We start from the raw sequence: 18,781 nt of genomic DNA on the forward strand, positions 1-18,781 counted from the left end.
GGGATCGATAGATTTCGAATCTAAGAAAGGAAAAGCTATTTCTCTGGAATTTCTTGTGATCAACGCAGCAATGATCAGGTAAAGGAGTCAACACTGCTGATCAACAATAAGGAAATATTCATCTACCAACGTCCAAACCTTCCAACATCAAAACGTGTGCAATCCAAGTGTTCACACCAAAAAGGAAAAAAAAAAATTGAAACATCAAGAGACTACCAGGGATCTGTTGTGATGCTGGATGATGAGACTCCAATGCTGGATGTGAAGGTTGCGGTTGTCTCACCTCCAAGGTAATGTTTCAGTCTGTCCAAGTCATCTGCAGCATCAAGCATGGTTGGCCTACCTGAAGGGCTCTCATGGGAGCACACGAGACCCAGCTCTAGCAGCTCCACGATCGCTACCTCATACATGTTTCTCACCTCCAGATTCTGATCGCACGCCTCCCTCATCAGTCTCGAGTCCACGATGCTCTCCAGTCGACTGCGGTACTGCTGCTTCACCCATCTCTGCAAGCTCAGACCTTCGCCAAACATGCCGTCCGTCGGCCTCTTTCTGGTCACTGTTTCCAGCACCAGAATTCCAAAGCTGTAGACATCGCCCTTTATCGATGCGGCTCGACCGTATCCATACTCTGAATAAATCCATATTTCAGATTCAACTGCGTGTCATCTCAAACATTCGAAGCGATGCAAGTTTTACCTGGAGCAACGTATCCGATCGATCCACAGAGAACGTTGGCCGTCGAGTTGGATGCTGCTTCGCCTGCTGCGTTTGCTTCTTCCACGGTCATAACCAGCTTTGCAATTCCGAAATCTGATACCAGGGCAGTCATGTCGTCATTGAGCAGGATGTTGCTGGGCTTCAGATCACAGTGGATAACTTTCACTGGTGAGTGGTGGTGCAAGTAAGCTAAGCCCTCGGCGACGTCACTGCAGATGTTCACCCGCTCCACTAAGCTCAGCTGCGAGCAGTCTGCCTTCTCTGCCGCCGGGTAGAGATGGCTCTCCAGGCTTCCATTGGCCATGAATGGGAGCACCAAGGCCTTGAAATCTGGAAGACTGCAAGCTGTTATGATCCTCATCAGGTTCCTGTGCCTGATGTTCTTCAGCACATGGCATTCCCTGTTGAAGCTTCTGGTGGAGTTGCCGGATTGGAGTTGCAGAACTTTCACTGCAACTAAGGTGCCATCATTCAGTACTCCTCTGTAGACATGTCCAAAGCTACCGGACCCTATCAATCGGCTTTGCTCGAACCCTTCTGTAGCCTCGACAAGCTCTCTGTAAGTTATTCTCGGGTGACTCGATGAAAGGCGCAGAGAAAGCTTGTCGGGATCCCCATCTTCTCTTTTGATCATCTTCTTTCTTATGATCATGTAACCTGTGGCGCAGATGATTGTTACCAGGAAAGCTGATACGGTGACGGCGCTTACGAGCAGTATGAGGGCCTTGCGAGAATGTATCGCGCTTCTCTTCTTGCGATGGCAGCTGGGAATGCCCGGTAGTGACCCACAGAAATTGTTTCCTTGGATCCATTCCGATGTCAAGATGTCGAAGACACCACCCTGCGGCACCGGTCCGCTGAAGTTGTTGAAAGCGAGATCGAGTAGCCTGAGGCTGGCACAGTGCTGAAGCGAGGCTGGAACTTCTCCGGAGAGGAGATTGAATGACAAATCCAACGATTCGATGCTCAGTAGGCTACCCAGTGACTGAGGAATCTGCCCTTGCAGATGATTGCGAGAAAGATTCACCAGCTCGACCACTTCACAGCTTCCCAGACTTGCAGGAATGCGGCCTCTGAAGTTGTTCGACGACAGATCGATTTCCTTGACCTTGTTCAACATGCTCAGCTCCATGGGAAGTTCTCCATGTAACAGGTTGTGTGACAGATTGAAATAAATAGCCATGGAGCTCAAGCTTGCAACTTCAGCTGGAACCGTTCCTGTGAGCCTGTTGTAGGACAGGTCTAAGAGCTCCAGTTTTGTGCTTCCCAAGCTTGAAGGTATTGATCCAGATAACAAGTTCTCATTAAGTATCAGTCTTCTTAGCTGAGTTAGATTTGCTAAGGCTGTAGGAATGGGGCCAGAGAGCTTGTTCTTCGACAAGTCCAAGAGCCCTATGTTGTTTAGAGCATGAGGAGGAGATGGGATTTCTCCTGAGAGGGAGTTGTTGGACAACCACAGCCTTTGTAGGTTGGGCAGAAGAACTACTTCCAATGGAATAGTTCCACTCAAAAGATTGTTTGACAGATCCAGCCAATTCAACATGGAAAGCTTGGATATCTCTGATGGGATCATCCCCTGAATGTGATTGCCTCGGAGATCGATTTCCGACAGATTAACACTTAGATTGCCAAGAGATGCAGGTAGTTTACCTCCCAGGTTGTTCCCTGCCAGCTCAAGTTCCTCCAGATGAGTCAGTTTGGAGATGGCATTGAAGAAAGGGACAAGATTGGAGTTCTGATCATCACTGGAGAAGTTGTTGTTGGAGAGATGGAGAATCTTCAGAAAAGACAATTGCATCAAGGTTTCTGACGGTAATCTGCCACTCAAGGAATTGTCCTCAACATCAATTTCCTCCATGAGGGTCGAATTAGACACAGAGGCTGGGAAGCTGCCAGTGAGCTGGTTTGAGTACAGAAGAAGGTTCTGCAGAAGAGGAAGATGGTTTCCGAGCTGTGGAGGAATGAAACCAGTGAACCGATTAGTGGAGAGATCCATGTAGCTCAACTGCGAGCAATTGTACAAGAACTTGACGGGAAGTCTGCCATGAAGCTGGTTACTGCTGAGGTCGATGTATCGAAGCTTCGCAAGCATGGCGAAGCTCTTGGGGATCCTCCCTTGTAATGTATTCCCTTGCATGCCAAGCAGGCTCAACAGAGACAGAGATCCAAGTTCAGTTGGAATCCGGCCATGGAACGAGTTCAAGGACAAGTCAAGCCATGCAAGGCCAGACAGATTCGACAAAAATGGCGAGATTGTTCCTCCCAAAGATTTACCTCTAAGATCGAGTCTGATCACTCTTTCAGGTTTCATACGACAAACGATGCCACTCCACCAGCAGACATAGGTGCTCTCACTCCAATTGCCAAGAACGTTTTCGGGATCGACAACTATGCCTTTCTTGAACTCCAAAAGTGCAACTTGCTCGATCTGAATAGTGTCACTCTGATAAAAGGGATGAACAGATGAGAGGAGGAGGAGGAGGAGGAGGAGAAGTTTGGCTAAGACAACTGCATAGTAATCCATTTTGACAAAACTCGTTACTGTGACTTGCTATACTCTTCTTGAGCAATGGTGCCATGGAACTCCACATGAATTCACATAATGAGTGCCAACTAAAATGGTGGAGACTGCAATGGAAAGGACTGACATGTGAACTGCTTAGTGGATGTCCAGATCAATGCAATGACTCCGAGTCAACCGATAGAATAAGAACAATAGATGAGACACTCAGACACAAAAGTGTGGTATGAAACTGGTCTTACTCTTCAGTGGAAGCTGAATGTAGTGTGCGCTTCATGGATGGCTAATCTTTGTCTTCCACCTGCACTCATGGCTAGAGTGGAGAAAACAGCAAGATCTTGTGAATCTTATATAGTCAACTCTCGATGCTTTTTATGTCAAAAGAATTCCTAGTAAGCTTGCTTTCTTTGCAATTACTTGTCGAGGACTCGATACGAATCATGTCATCAAGCTCCCTGTTGTAGCTTCTCTGCCATGCCCTCCCACCAGTGTAATACATTGCCGGTGCTGCTTTTTTGACTTTGTGAAGAACTAATTAGGAAATGGACTATTAAAAAGAACTTTACCAACTGCTACTGCACATCAATATTAAATGCTCGATAAAGACATTTCAGCTTTTATCAGCTCAGATTGATGCAGAATTTAGAGAGACAGAAGATAAAGATGGAAAGCACACATTTGGTCATTCCTGTTTGTGCTGATAGTGGAGAGAGCAATCCGTAGCTCTTTTTCATGGTGGCCTGTGAAAGATCCTAATGCCTTGATGATCCATCTCTTTCAGGCCTTTGTTCCTACTTCTCATCATCTTGCTTCAGCCAGTAAAATCTCAGCATGCTCTGATGATGGTGCATGTACTGGCTTCATGTTGCCAAATTATCGTCAAAAAATTCACTGTTGCCTATAGAAATACTTAATTAGATGGCAATACATTGATACAAAAACACATGAGCAGTAAATAATCAAGTAAAATCTAATTCATAAAATAATATAATCTATAGATAGTAGTATTATTATAATAAAGATTACACTAGATGAATCATTACTATACGACATAGAGAGGGAGGTCATAAGCATCTATATCGTAAAATTAATTTTCGATGAAATAAAAAAGTCATAATCAAAATATACATGTTTTTCTCGTATACTATATATACTATGGGGATGATAAAAAAAGATATACTTTACATCTAAGAGAAACCATAATCTGAGATTGATTTTCGAATTTATCTTGTTTTGGAATACATGTATAGATGCCTAATCCTGTGATCAACTCTAACACTATCTTTTCTTTCTCATTCATTTTTCTTGAAGAGCTGCTGTAATTTCTCTTTTTAGTGGCTGATGATTAGTCCTTTTTCTTTTTCGAAAAGAAAAAGACCACCACCATACCAACATCTATTTGAATTAGAGGCATTTCATGAGCTTGGGTTGAACCGAACCAGTAGCCCAAAATCGGGTCGAATTCGCCGGATTGGGCTCGGACTCGGATTCAACCAACGACCCAACCAAACCAAGTCGCATCTACTTCCTCCCGCTGCATCTCATCCGTTAGATATGACACGTGATAACCATCTGCGATCGCCATATCCTGCGCTAGAGGGTGAAATCCTGTAGACCAGAGGGCGGATAAGAACGCCACCAAATCGCTGGTTCCTCTCTTCCCTATATATATATATATATATAATTCGGAGCCTTTTCTCCCTTCCTGATAGTTTCTGTTGGCTTCTTCGTTTCGTGTTCCCCTCCTCCCTCACTTCAACGATGCTGTGGAGGTAATGCTTGGAACTCCTCCTCGCGTTCGATCACTAGTTTCTGTTTGTTCTCTGGACCTGGATTCTTGATCGGTGCGCTGTTTTTGACCGGTCCTTGATCGTGTCGTGATTGATTTGGCGTTCTATCATTTTGCTGTGTTTAGATTGTGAATTCTACCGGCGAACCTTCAGAGGACAGCATGAGTTCGCTGAGTCTTGCTGCTGGTCCGGACATTTGTGAGTCGAAGCAGCGTAATCCCTTTCGGAACTCCAATCTGTGTGCCGTGGATTTGCTTGGCGTTATCTCATCGATATCGTGTTCGAGCATCAGGTTCACAGCGATCAGGAAGGAATTTGCTGGGGATAGTTTCGTGGTTGCCGGTCGATTTGGATTGTGTGCTAAACCGGGAGTTCGATTCAAGAACTACAAAGTTTATGGCTTGGACGGTATCGATCGGTCCGTTTCGACCATTGACTCTGTCAAAAAGACTGAGGCTGTTCAGATTGGTGATTCGGTAACCTCGGAGGCGAATATGACCCTTAATAATCCCGTTCCAAAAGTATTGGAGCTCCAGGGCAAGAATGCAGGTCGAAAGAGTGGAAGAAACATATGGAGTCGACTCCAGAGAATGCAAAAAGCATCACAACATCGAGTTTCGAGGATTGTTTCCGGTAGGAATTGTTCATCATTTGAGGACAAGATCAGTGATGGTGACCTCGAGGCTGTGATATCTGGCATTCATCCTGATTCTAGTGTGGATCATTGTAACTGGGTTCTAAAGGTGCTTGAGAAGAGAAGCGAGGAGAAGACTGTGGAGTTCTTTGAATGGATGAATTGTCATGGAAAGTTGAAGGAAAATACTGATGCATACTGTTTAGCCCTGCGAGCATTGGCTAGGAAGGAGGATTGGTCTAGAGCCATGATGTTGCTTCAAGAAATGACTTCTGATGAGTGTGAATTGAATGCTCAGGCATTCAATTCATTGATATATGTGTGTGCCAAAAGGGGACTGGTAGGATGGGGGACAAAGTGGTTTCACATGATGTTGGAACAAGGTATTCGTCCTAATGTTGCTACCATTGGCATGCTTATGGGACTTTTCCAAAAGAAATGCAGCCTTTCGCAGGCTGAGTTTGCATTTGGTCGCATGAGAAGCTTGAAACTGAAGTGTACCACTGCATACTCGGCCATGATCATCATTTACACTCGTCTGGGTCTGTATAACAAGTCAGAGGAGGTCATCAGTGTGATGGATAAGGATGAAGTTCTTCCAGATTTGGAGAATTGGTTAGTGCGTCTCAACGCTTACAGTCAGCAAGGCAAGATAGAAGAGGCTGAGACTGTGTTGAAGTCAATGCTTAAAGCAGGGATCTCTCCGAATATTGTTGCATATAATACCTTGATCACTGGGTATGGAAAGGTAGCTAATATGAAGGCTGCAAAGCATCTATTTCAAGCCCTTGAAAGTGTTGGTTTAGATCCAGATGAAACAACCTATAGATCCATGATTGAAGGTTTTGGCAGAACTGACAATTACAAAGAGGCATTGTGGTACTATGACAAACTCAAAAATTCAGGATTTCAGCCAAACTCTTCCAACTTCTACACTCTAATTAATCTACAAGCAAGACATGGAGATGAAAAAGGTGCTGTTCAAACTCTTGAAGACATGAGAAGGGCAGGTTGCCAGTATTCTTCAGTAGTGAGTAGCCTTATTCAGGCGTATGAAAGGATTGGAATGGTAGAAAAGGTGCCTCACATACTGGAAGCTTCTTTTTATGAGAATATTTTGTTGGATCCTACATCATGTTCTATTTTAGTTATGGCCTATGTGAAATGTTCATTGCTAGATGATGCTTTGAGAGTTTTACAGGACAAAAGTTGGGAAGATTGTGATTTTGAGGAGAACTTGTACCATTTGTTGATATGTTCTTGCAAGGAAGCTGGTCATTTTGAAAATGCTGTAAAGGTATACATGCAGATGCCAAATTCTGAGATCCATCAGAATCTTCATATAACGTGTTCTATGATTGATATTTACAGTGCCATGGGCAGATTTACTGATGCTGAGAATCTTTATCTAAAATTGAAAGGCTCTGGTGTCACCTTTGATATGGTTGCCTATAGTATAGTGGTGCGGATGTACATCAGAGCTGGATCACTGGAGAATGCATGTGTTGTTCTGGAAATGATGGAGAAAGAGAAAGATATTGTTCCAGATATTTATCTTTTCCGTGACATGCTTCGAACTTACCAAAAGTGTGGCATGACACAGAAGTTGGCAAACGTTTATTACTGGATACTTAAAAGTGGCATTGCATGGGATGAGGCAATGTATAACTGTGTCATAAATTGTTGTGGGCATGCTTTACCAGTGGATGAGCTTTCAAGGTTGTATGAGGAAATGATGCAGAACGTACATGCTGCTAACACCATAACTTTCAATGTAATGCTAGATGTCTATGGAAAATCCGGGCTGCTTAAGAAGGCTAGAAAGGTATTTTGGATGGCTCGCAAGCAGGGTTTGGCAGATGTTATATCTTACAATACCATGATAGCAGCACATGGGAAAAGCAAGGATATTAAGAGTATGGAATCTGTTATCCAGAAAATGCAGTCCGCAGGTTTTCCTGTTTCTCTTGAGGCATACAATAGCTTGTTGGATGCATATGGAAAAGACAACCGACTGGAGGAGTTTAATGATGTTTTGCAGAAAATGAAGGAATTAAAATGTGTTTCTGATCATTATACATACAACATTATGATAAATATCTACGGGAGAAAGGGTTGGATTGAAGAGGTCTCTCGGGTGTTTGCTGAGCTGAAGGAGCATGGACTGGAACCTGATTTGTATAGTTACAACACGTTGATCAAAGCATATGGAATTGCTGGAATGGTGGAGGAGGCTGTTAATGTTGTGCAAGAAATGAGACGAAAAGGAATCAAACCTGATCGAATAACATATACTAACCTTATAACTACCCTCCAAAGGAATGAAAATTTCCTGGAGGCTGTTAAGTGGTCACTCTGGATGAGGCAGATGGAACGCCAAGTTGAATTCTGCCCGTCATTAACATGACTGCCAAATCTGCCAAGCAATTGGATGTTGTGATTGACAATCGTTGTGGACTCAGCCCAACTGTGTCACAAATAGGACTTTCATTGGGAAAAAAAAACTGACACAAGGTACCTGTATTAACTTCCACTTTGACGACGACATCAATCATTCTCTTCAGAAGATCTCCTCAATATTGAAGCCTGTGACAAGTTAGTTCCTCTGCTAGTTTTCCAGTGTACATTTCTTAATCTTGGATCATAAATTTTGAACTTCTAAGTTAATTGCATAGTTTGGTACCATTTCACATTATTACCTCTAATTATCAGCTCAAATATTGATCTTCAAGGATTCATGATTTTGTTACTTAAATCTTGCCTAGCTTATATCCAATTATTTTATGGAAGAAATAAAAGGGAAAAACTACATGGTTCTTTTTATGGTATTTCATTTGACGTACATCCTGATTTGCTAAGGATCAATATTTCTTTAACTGCAGGTGTGATGAAACTTGATTCATTTCCAAAGTGTGTTCATTAGCACACATGATTACCTCCAATTATCAGCTCAAATATTGATCTTCAAGGATTCATGATTTTGTTACTTAAATCTTGCCTAGCTTATATCCAATTATTTTATGGAAGAAATAAAAGGGAAAAACTACATGGTTCTTTCTATGGTATTTCATTTGACGTACAACCTGATTTACTAAGGATCAATATTTCTTTAACTGCAGGTGTGATGAAACTTGATTCATTTCCAAAGTGTGTTAATTAGCACATTGACAAGTAGTTCTTTTTCCCACTAGTGAAATTTTATGGTAGCCAGAACCATCTAAAACTGATACTAAATATGTGTTGCAGTTGCATCTACTTAAGGATTTGAAGTAATCAAAATTTAACTTCCTTACTGTAAAGGTGAATCCATATCTGCATATTCTATCCAAAATTTCCCAGAGACATTGGAGAGGATTTTTCTTTGGACATATATGTCCATTTATTTGGATGAAAGCCTGTAGTTGCTCTTTCTCATTGTTTGTTTCTCTTCCTCTCTCATCCCCTTTGCATGGTATATTTTGGAAAATATCATGTGATATTTTTCTCAATTGTCTGCATAGTTAGATACAACTTATATCTAATTCTATCAGCATACAGTGAATCAAACAGGACTCTATTCTAATCAGAGGTTACTGTTGTTTCCAGCAGATAGAACTGAAATTTTTTGCAAACTGAAGAGATGACAAGCTATAATTCTGGAATTTGCTAATACTCCAAGTATACCACTGTCTTTACAGAGTCTAGTCAGTCTCAACAAGGAAGAACTTCTTTGAGTTGTTAAAGTAATAGATAGAAAAGAAAGATTCTCAAGGTTGGGGCAGCCCTTCACTAGAAAATATTCTTTTCCATGAAGGTTATTCATAATCTGAATATATTCATGGGCTATGAACTCGTCAGCTTCACCAATATCAAGGTTTATTTGTAGATCCAATGATGCAACACAAAAAGAACAAATAGGATAAAGGGAATAAAGAGTAAAGGAGATAGAAGACTGGTAGGAAACATAGAGTTACGAGTTGGATTTCATGAGAGGCAGAACAAAGAAGATGGTCATCAAGTCTGTTACATCCTAAAATTAAACTGAAATTAGACTACACCCAACCCTAATTAAATCTAAACCCAAATTGAATAGGTGACCAGCTACCTAGATGCATCAATCATTTTCACTGCATTAATTTCGGTCCTAGATCAACCCATTGTTGCAAGTCTTCACTTGTTTGAGAAAATCCCCATGATATGGTGATAGAGGATTGACTTCCATCATTGTTCAACATGTCCAACATTCCTTCCTACTATAGGCATTATATCACAGTCAAGTTTTAGAGGATGGATCTTCATGGTTGCTTGAGTTGATAGAATTGTTTAATGATTTTTATGTGCATATGGTGGAGGATGATTCAACCATGGTTTAATATTTGGCCTAAACCAGTATGAACTGCTTGATCCAACCATGGCATAATGTTTTGTCCAAACCAATATGTACCACACCTACTAGTCTGGGTTTGAATCGGAACATGGACTGCCTAATTTTAAGTGGTCCACATGTGGTACATGACTTGCTGTCTGGTGAATCAGGTGAACTGGGCTTACTGTCCTTTTTTCTTAAAACTCTAATAAAAAACACTAATAACCCCCTTCCTTACCTTTCTCATTTGCACGATTCCCCTTCTCATGTTTTTGTCGTCGCCCTCTCGTTGTCGCATCGTATGTTTGCTGTCTGCCAGTTCATCTAGTGCTCCTCTCCTCTGCCTTCGCCCCCTCTTCTTTTGGCATCCTCTTCTTTTTTGTTGTCTCCTCTCACTCATCTTGTTAACCGATCTTCCTCCTTTTCTCCTCCATCCTTTTCGTTGTATCACCATAAATACTGTTACAAACTGGACCCATACTAGTTTATACTTGACACATATTAGTCCGACTATGGACTGGCATGAGTCTGGAACTTGAAATGTAAAACCTTGTATCGGACCTTCATGATGATATTTATCATAATAAAGGTTGTCTAGTAGCTAAGGGTATCATTGTAATTTTGTATATTGGCTACGAAAAATGATCGATGTGCTCTTGGTGTAATGTTCATCCACGGTCACAGATCATGACTTAATTTAGTCAACGAGCTTCTCATGCGTCACACTATTCGTGGAGCTCGTTTAATCATTATTGGACCAATTACATGGCAAACTTAACTATGTTGTATAACCGTTTATAACTATGGGTTCTACCTTTAGTGCCTAAACAGAGAAGCATTACTTGGAATATTTAGTTTAGTGTTAGTTAACCCTAACACAATTGTTCCTCCTAACAAACATTGCCGCATGGCTATGTTGTCATCCACATTATACTACAGAGTATTCAGCGTAAAGTTACTAAATGTGGAATACACAGCAAAGTTATATTGATTTCTAGTGTCGTGCAGGATATTAGCTTTTATATATTAAAGGTTTGTGGGATTCTAATACATATCAGATTAAGGTTTGTCATTCCTTATTCAGAGATGTTATTTTGCAGGAACATAAATATCAAATACTTCTTTGTTGGAGTTTCTGTATTTTAAGATGACTGAATTGTGGATTTAAATTGCCTATGCAGGTGGATAATGCTTGCCGATTATTGTGCGTGGTGTTTCTTCTTCGCTGGGGACAACCCGGAGAGGGCAGCTTGAGATCGGATGAGAACAAGATACTGGTGCTGGCATTGAGTAACTTGGTTGGTGTTGAGAGGAAATAATTGTCTCTTGCTCGAATCTAAATTTGTACTCAGTGGAGGTTGTTTAAAGACACCAATAGTTATATGTACAGAACAGAGGTTGCATCCTATTAATTCAATTACATGATCAAAAGTATCTTTAGTTATGCAACACACAGAGATTGCATGGCTCTTAGGCTCACCAGCCTCCATGGCTATCACTCTCATCCCTATTTACCTCATGTGAATGCCTCTATTCTAGTTTTCAATCTTATGTGAATACCTCATGTAAATGGTATACTACGATGGATGGATAGATTGATAATGTTTAAAGCACGGACTATGCCGATAGGTGGTATCGGTCCACGGGCAGATCGATCGGTATCGGTATATCATATGTCGGTATTAAAGTTTTTTCTTTAGATTTTTATCCTAATTTAATGATAATTTTATTATATTTAATTAAAAATGATGTGTATATGAGACACAAATAAATGCATAAGAATATGATTAATCTTAAATACTCTCGATTTGAATCTAAATGTAAGAAAATAGACATAATTGGACTAATGCAAGATAATGATCTTAATCATGTTTAATATTTGTAAGTATGTTTCTTTATATGTCTTTGATTATATGAAATAATAAATAAAACATAGAAAGAAGTTTTATAACTTCAAATTGAAAATTTTCACTATATTGCGAGTTTCAACCCATTTTTTATTCAAATCAATAGCTTGATTGTCATTAATTTTCAATCATGAACTTTCATATAAAAAAAAAAAGGAGGATGAGTGAAAGAGGAGAAAGGACGGGATTTAAAATGCCTTATTGGGGTCAAACTTGATAAGATTTAGGCTACTAACGAGAAAATTTTGGATCGACAATGATCTGTATTAATTGATATAACATGAGTTTAAATCATATTGATCGATATTTAACTCTTTTCTATTTATTTCTTGGTGTCGCTTGAAACGAGCTGATCTACGTACAAAATGAGTTTCGAGTCGCGGACCGGTACACACCATTTGGAGTTGTACATCAAACATTAATTTTAAGTAATATTATGCAGTGGATAACTCTTATATTTAAATCTATAAAAAAGCATCTCGTACGTAATTTAACATAAATGATAAAATTAGCCAAAAACTAACGCCAGGAAGAAACCCTAGCAGTAACCTCGAGAGGCTGCTTCCACAGATCACTGTCGATCCCGTAAATATTATCATGTGTTCCTCGAACTAATTCCGTACGCACCCAATCAAACTCATCAGTTCTAGAATTACATGTCATCACTCGTGCAAACATAGTATCGTGCACTCTTTCATCAAACATACGTGCAGCAAACTCACGCATACCTGTCCTTTGATTCACCAGTGAAATCTTTATCATAAAATCCATGATGGAGAGGGGCATGAAGATGTCCTGTAACAACGATCTTGGGAATTCATTTTATTTTTCATTCGAAACGTTGATCTTTCAAAAGCATCTAAGATGGCAACAGCAACTAGAAAATAGAGAGTTTTTGAAGTATTTCTAGTGATATATACATACATGTTGGCGAAAACCAAGCTATCTCGTTTCCTTTTCTTCATCCTCGGATATATTGAACAAGAACTTCGGCATCGAGGCTATTCGAGGAAGTATCAGAAGCTCCCCAAAAGACTCTTTTCTTGTGATGGGTGGTTGTGCAGCATCAACAAGCTCATCATCGGATCCAGCATCAACTTGCGCTTCAGCACTGTCCTTCGTTTGAGAATTCTGCGTCGTGCCTGTTCTGTTATCTTTCTGGAGCAGACAGCAAAGAGAATTAACCCTTGAGATGATGGATTGTTCGTCAGAAGTGGCAGAACACTGAGAATCATTGAGAAGATACTGCGCTATATCTTCCAGAACCTCTTTGTCCGGTAGAGCATCGCTAGGCAAGGACGGATTGACTGAAGTCATCTGCTCGGAAATGTGTTGACCTAGGTGGTTTACAAGATCAGTCATAGACATAGATCCTCTTAGTCCAGGCAATTTCAATTGTTCCCACCAGTCAGGACCCCTTTCTTCCGTCTCCTTACTAGTGTTGTTTTCTTCAGTTGACCGAGCTTCGACTCCTACAATGATAGTTTATGTTCATATTTAGAAAAAAAAAAAATCAAAGAACTACTGGAAAGATCATCAATACTGAAAGTAACCTGTATAAGAAAGCAACACACAGTTATCGGAAATTCATAGTTCCAAGTATAGCCTCCTCCTAAGGTATATATCACCCAACTTAATAAAAGATCGCTAACATCAGAGGGTGGTAACAACTGCTGAAAGACAACTGTACATAAGCTCGGTGATGAATGCAAACTTTTCTACTAGGTTAGTAGCAGCTACATACTGCTAATATCACATCAATTTTCCCAAATGACAAATATCAAACTTGACTGACGATTACAGACACCAGATGATATATCAAGCAGGAAAGCAACATGACATATGCAGGGCTAAGATATCAGTCCTCCAAGAAAAGAAAGCAAACATGATAAGATGATCTAGTATATCAAAATAAAGAAGTTGAAAAATGAGTATGCCAACAACTTAATTTTTGATATTAAACTACAACAGGTGAAAATGAAAAAAAATTGACCGAAAGAAAAAGGTCCAGTACATACACTCAAAAAGCCTTAACTGCAGAGTTGAGGAACCCTTTATATGAGACTTCGATAATTTGTTGTTTTGTAACTTGTCATCGAGCATGTAGGTGCGATGATCAAGTATCTTCTTTTAAATGGGAACACGTTTATGAAAAAGGATTTCTATATGCATGATGTGCAAAAACAAAATTCTACCACTAGCTTCCTAATCTTACCAAAGATATGTGATACCAGGAAATGGTTAAATTTCAGAAGGTTACAACTGAAGGCATGTGTTTCATTAGCAAACTAAAATCAATAAGCTAACTTTTACCATAGATCAAAAGGTTAGATGAATTACCAAGAAATAAATCATATAAAACCAATCCCATAACATACTGCTAGAGCTAATCTCATTACCTGAGCATGGTGAAGGAGTATCTTGTGGATCAAAATCTGGTGTCCTTCCAAAAGAATCCCGTACTTCACTCTTATTGGACAGTGATGAAGTTGCACAAGGAGAACCAGATTCACAAAAGCCTGAGAAAGTAGCTCCACAATCTTCCTTACTGCCATCAAGTATATGGCTTTTAGAATCACTGTGATCCTCAAAAACAGAGTATTGAGGTTCAAAGTATGGAGAATCTAACACATCTGGTTGCTGACTAAGTAATTTTAATCTAGGATCGCAATCAATGAGCTTCTCAAAATTCTTGCTCAACAAGCCTTGGGGACATTGAAGGAGATGCCTCCTGCAGCAAGAATTTTGATACAGTTACAATGAGAACACATAGAACTTGATTGAGGTAAAGAAAAATTGATGTTTCTTACAGTATGGAAAACATTTATTTTCCAAAGGAGCACAACAATATATTTGATTCAAATCAAGAATCAACATCTCAAATGGGTTGAAGCTTTCAATTCTAATGAAGCCTAAAAACTAGTTAAGCAATGGTATGTCATCATTTCTAATTTTGTACTTATACAATAAGATACAAGCAATCTTTCTTCTTATCTCTTGATTTTTCTATTTTTTGTAGTACGTTTCGAGGCAAATTCTGTATGCAAATGTCATGCTAAAAATACAAAAGAGATAGGAAAAATTCTTCAAAGAGAAAAACATGGAGAAGACATGGAACAAAGGAGACACAGAGCATAGTGTGGTCATTATGTTATACTTTTGTATCATTCTTTTTTCCTCTTTGTGCATGGTGGGTTCTTGTCTTATTTTTTCTGTTCTGCTGAGAAGGAGATACTAGGTGCCATGCATATTCTTTCAAGTACAGGGTTCTTATTTTCAGAAAAGAAAACATAAAGGACATTGAAGAGCCTCTACACTAAGTTGGGAATTGGGAGAAAATCTATGACAATCAACATAGGCTAACACAAATAATTAATGCCAAAAGTGAAAGAAATCACTGTGATTAGTTTTCAACTTCAAATCTACAGACTTGTGGCAAATGAGGTATTCAATATGACTCTAAAAAGGAAAAACGAATGCAGCTGCTTATTAGCTTGGCATCTCAAATATTTCCCCATAACTGACTGAGACAATGTGTTATATTTAAATTAATATGTAGGTTAATATTAATGATAATATCCTAAATTGGTTTTAATTAACAGTTGGATATGGAGATAGGATTTCTTTTTTATCTTGTTGGGATATGTGAGTTGGGATCATATCATTCAGAGTGCATAAGAGAGAGGAAATATTAGAGACAAATGTCATCGAAAATGAGGGAAGCAATCACAATGCCATCAGAGATAGAGCGAGGTAGATGCCATATCGAATCTGAAACCATTCCTATATATTCCGTTTATCAAATTTTGTCTTAATGACTATCCCACTATCAGAAACTGCTAGTTAATTTAGATATTTTAATTAATAATTTAGTGTATTTTAATAGTAGTGATGAGACGTGGGTATGATGTATTTTGTTAATTATTAGAAATAACGATCATATTGATTTAGATCTTGCTCTGCAAGTACAATTTCTTTTATGATGAGCTTATGAACAGTATGACCTCATTGTATGAGATGGGTCATATCGCAATGCCTCAGATGGACCTAGCAATGACAATGATACATGGGAAAGGAAGAGGTTGAAACTGTACTGCAATCTGGAACTAGGAACTGAATGTTTTTTTCTCTAAAGAATGTAATATACTTATAACCAGTAATCATCAATCATGAATATATGGAAAAGCCATTGAGAAGTATTTCTTCGTCTCATGATTTAAACTAATCTTGAAAAAAGAAACCAAACCATCTACAACATACTTCCCACTTCATAGTGCCTAATATGAGTAAGATTTTAAAATTCTAAGAATTCACATGTCAACTCTATGTGAAAAGAAGTAAGATTGGTTAAAGGATAATATGGATTATGAAAAGACGCCAGCAGCTGTTCAGTAATACCCCATGGACTTGTATATCACATTTTCATTAACGTCTGTCAGTACGGTGGGCCTAGATAATGAAATACCCCGACAAAATCATATAAATGGACTGGTATCCAATCATCTTAAGCACTATCACTTTGACATCAACATAAAATTCAAGCTAGCTTTAATGAAAATAGGTAAAAAAATGGAATGCATAATTCTCTTGTGAATTCTTTACAAGCAGGCCCCAGATATGGTCATCAACAGGAGAAACACAGTCCTTTATACAGAATGTCAAATTGTCAACACAAAGCAAAAATGCTAAGCTCAAGTCTGTTCAAATTACTTTCCCCTTTTTCAGAAAAATAAAGGACTATTCGATCATGCAAGCCATTAGCATATAATATCTCATCAACAAGTGCTCAATAATCCAACTGCAGAGCCAAAATGTGCCCTCTTGAAAATATTTCAGAAAACCAAAACTTAGCAATGTATATAAAGAACCAAAAAGGACTAACAGAAAGACAAAGCAGTTTATATAGTGTCAGTCAGAGCAAGAAAAATAAAAATTACCTATATATGCTTGCCTGACCATTGGTAAAGTCTTGAGTTGCTTGCCAGAGTGTATGCTTTCTTGGCTGAGGATCAGTCTCCCGGAAAAAAAGTGGTGGTCTTGCCAACTAATAAGCAATCATGGCTTGTTAAAGAGATGATACGACCAACTTAACTTAAACAACACCCATCGACTAAACAAAATCCTACCACAATATCCAAGGTTCCATGGCCACCTTCAGAGAATATTGCCTTAATTGCAGTGATGTCAGACCAGTGAAATTCAATCTTGCTCTTCAGACCACCTTCGAGAACTTCCCATACAAGTTTATGTTTCGCAAAGTAGCATTTTGCTACTAGATCACCTTCATATCTAGATACACACTGTTTGCCAAGAGAAGTTGAGTAAACTTTTCCACAGTTTCATACAAAAAGACAATACGATCATACTGTTCAACATCATCATTAATAATTCATAACAATGTGTTGTGCGCCCAGTTAAACTATGTAATTCATGATAGACTAATCTGATTAATCATACACGAAAATCCAGAAATTGAAATTATTAAGTGATATGCTCTCTTGTAGCTGTCTCATTGAACCATTTAACAAGAAGACATGAACACAGAATAAGAAGCAGAGAATACACAGTCAATCTCTTCGTAAAATATTTGTAATGCATAGGCAAACAGAAAAAGGAACGGTTTAATACATCATGAATACGGAAATGCACCACAAAAGTGACGCAGAAAATGACTGAATCTTCACATAACAGAAGAGATTAGTAGCATCTTTTCAACATACCACCATATTTGTACCTAATAAAATCCTCACCTCCCATGTTCCGATCCTCAAAAGTGTTGCAGGAAAGTTTGAAGCTTTGATCTTGTTCGACGAGCTCGAAGCAGCTGAGGACTTCAGTTCTTTGTTATCGCCAACCTCCGAGCTACCCAAACTAGTAGCACATGATGTGCCACTCGATTTTGCTTGAGAAAGCCTCATCTGAATCAAATCAGCCAGAGACGGACTCTTCCTGAGTCGAAGGCCCAACGGTCCAGGTTCCTCAAGCACATTGTAGTACATAGCCTGCAGCAAGGCAGGATCAGAAGTTCGTATTACCCCCCTTTATGACCAGACAATTAACGCTATGCAAAAGCTCTGAGAAGACGTATATCAATTTCTTTCTTCCAAATCATGAGATCCGAATAGAAGTAATAACACAGCGACGATCTGAGAAATAGAGCCACAGATCTACCTGCTGATTTGGAGAGCTCGCATCCTTGGATCTCTTGTTGAGAGGGCCGTGTTCGTCGACCAAGGGGTCCTCGATTTCCAGCTTCACCGCCGCGGCCTCCGGGGCAGCGTGCGGGGTGGAATCAACCCGGCGCTTGCCGGCGTCCGGCAACTGAACCATGCCGCTCGAAGATCCCCAAATAGGAAACCCTAGCACACCGATTTCCGCCGGTCCGCCGCACTTATCCCCTCCGATCTCGAGCGATCTCGGAGAAGAATCGATTGAACCCTAACCCTAATAACAAGAATTCGACGGAAAACGAGGACAGCAATACGTATACAAATAACTCGGATCAAACCCCCAAAGACGGAGAACAATTTCGCCGGAAAGGAGAGGGAAGGCGAGACAAAAATGGCAAATTTAGAGTGCACTAGAGAGGGGTTCCGAAATAGGGAATAATACCTGACCTAATTTGGTAACTCCACTAGCTGACGGGACTCCCACGCACGTGGCGTTACCTTTTCCGAAAATTTTCCCTTTTTATTTTTTTTAAAAATAATTTGACGACTTCTCCCATTAAAAAAGTAAAATTTTATTTGTTTTATTTAAAATTTTTTTTTGATGACTTCGCCCAATAAAAAAACTAAAATTTTATTTTTTATAATTGATATAAAATATTTCGACATCTGGGCCACTAGCTAACAGTCATAAGAG

General features: G+C 39.6%; 3 protein-coding genes across 6 annotated transcripts; 1 reads left to right on the forward strand and 2 right to left on the reverse strand.

Moving 5' to 3' along the window:
• Positions 1-94: 94 nt before the first annotated feature.
• On the reverse strand, positions 95-3,386 carry LOC135586655 (putative leucine-rich repeat receptor-like serine/threonine-protein kinase At2g24130). Its single transcript, XM_065181721.1, has 2 exons — positions 700-3,386; positions 95-631 (listed from the first exon to the last, which is right to left on the reverse strand). The coding sequence occupies exons 1-2, from the start codon at positions 3,242-3,244 to the stop codon at positions 213-215; spliced, it is 2,964 nt and encodes a 987-aa protein (XP_065037793.1). The 5' UTR covers positions 3,245-3,386; the 3' UTR covers positions 95-212.
• Positions 3,387-4,931: 1,545 nt separating this feature from the next.
• On the forward strand, positions 4,932-11,459 carry LOC135673045 (pentatricopeptide repeat-containing protein At4g30825, chloroplastic-like). 3 transcript variants are annotated; one of them, XM_065181725.1, is made up of 4 exons: positions 4,932-5,013; positions 5,157-8,260; positions 8,548-8,784; positions 11,192-11,459. In XM_065181725.1, exon 2 carries the CDS (start codon positions 5,193-5,195, stop codon positions 8,070-8,072), a length of 2,880 nt encoding a protein of 959 aa, XP_065037797.1. In that variant the 5' UTR covers positions 4,932-5,013; positions 5,157-5,192; the 3' UTR covers positions 8,073-8,260; positions 8,548-8,784; positions 11,192-11,459. The 3 variants fall into 3 exon arrangements, with proteins under 3 accessions (XP_065037797.1, XP_065037798.1, XP_065037796.1); XM_065181726.1 differs by lacking the exon at positions 8,548-8,784 and having other exon boundaries at positions 5,157-8,286; XM_065181724.1 differs by lacking the exon at positions 8,548-8,784.
• Positions 11,460-12,537: 1,078 nt separating this feature from the next.
• Positions 12,538-18,492, reverse strand: LOC135673046 (uncharacterized). Of its 2 annotated transcripts, XM_065181728.1 has the most exons (7): positions 18,089-18,492; positions 17,668-17,919; positions 17,044-17,217; positions 16,855-16,961; positions 14,317-14,648; positions 12,842-13,389; positions 12,538-12,712 (listed from the first exon to the last, which is right to left on the reverse strand). In XM_065181728.1, the coding sequence occupies exons 1-6, from the start codon at positions 18,245-18,247 to the stop codon at positions 12,860-12,862; spliced, it is 1,554 nt and encodes a 517-aa protein (XP_065037800.1). In that variant the 5' UTR covers positions 18,248-18,492; the 3' UTR covers positions 12,538-12,712; positions 12,842-12,859. The 2 variants fall into 2 exon arrangements, with proteins under 2 accessions (XP_065037800.1, XP_065037799.1); XM_065181727.1 differs by lacking the exon at positions 12,538-12,712 and having other exon boundaries at positions 12,727-13,389.
• Positions 18,493-18,781: the final 289 nt, after the last annotated feature.

This window comes from Musa acuminata, chromosome BXJ1-5, assembly GCF_036884655.1.
Source record: "Musa acuminata AAA Group cultivar baxijiao chromosome BXJ1-5, Cavendish_Baxijiao_AAA, whole genome shotgun sequence".
Lineage (NCBI taxonomy): Eukaryota > Viridiplantae > Streptophyta > Magnoliopsida > Zingiberales > Musaceae > Musa > Musa acuminata.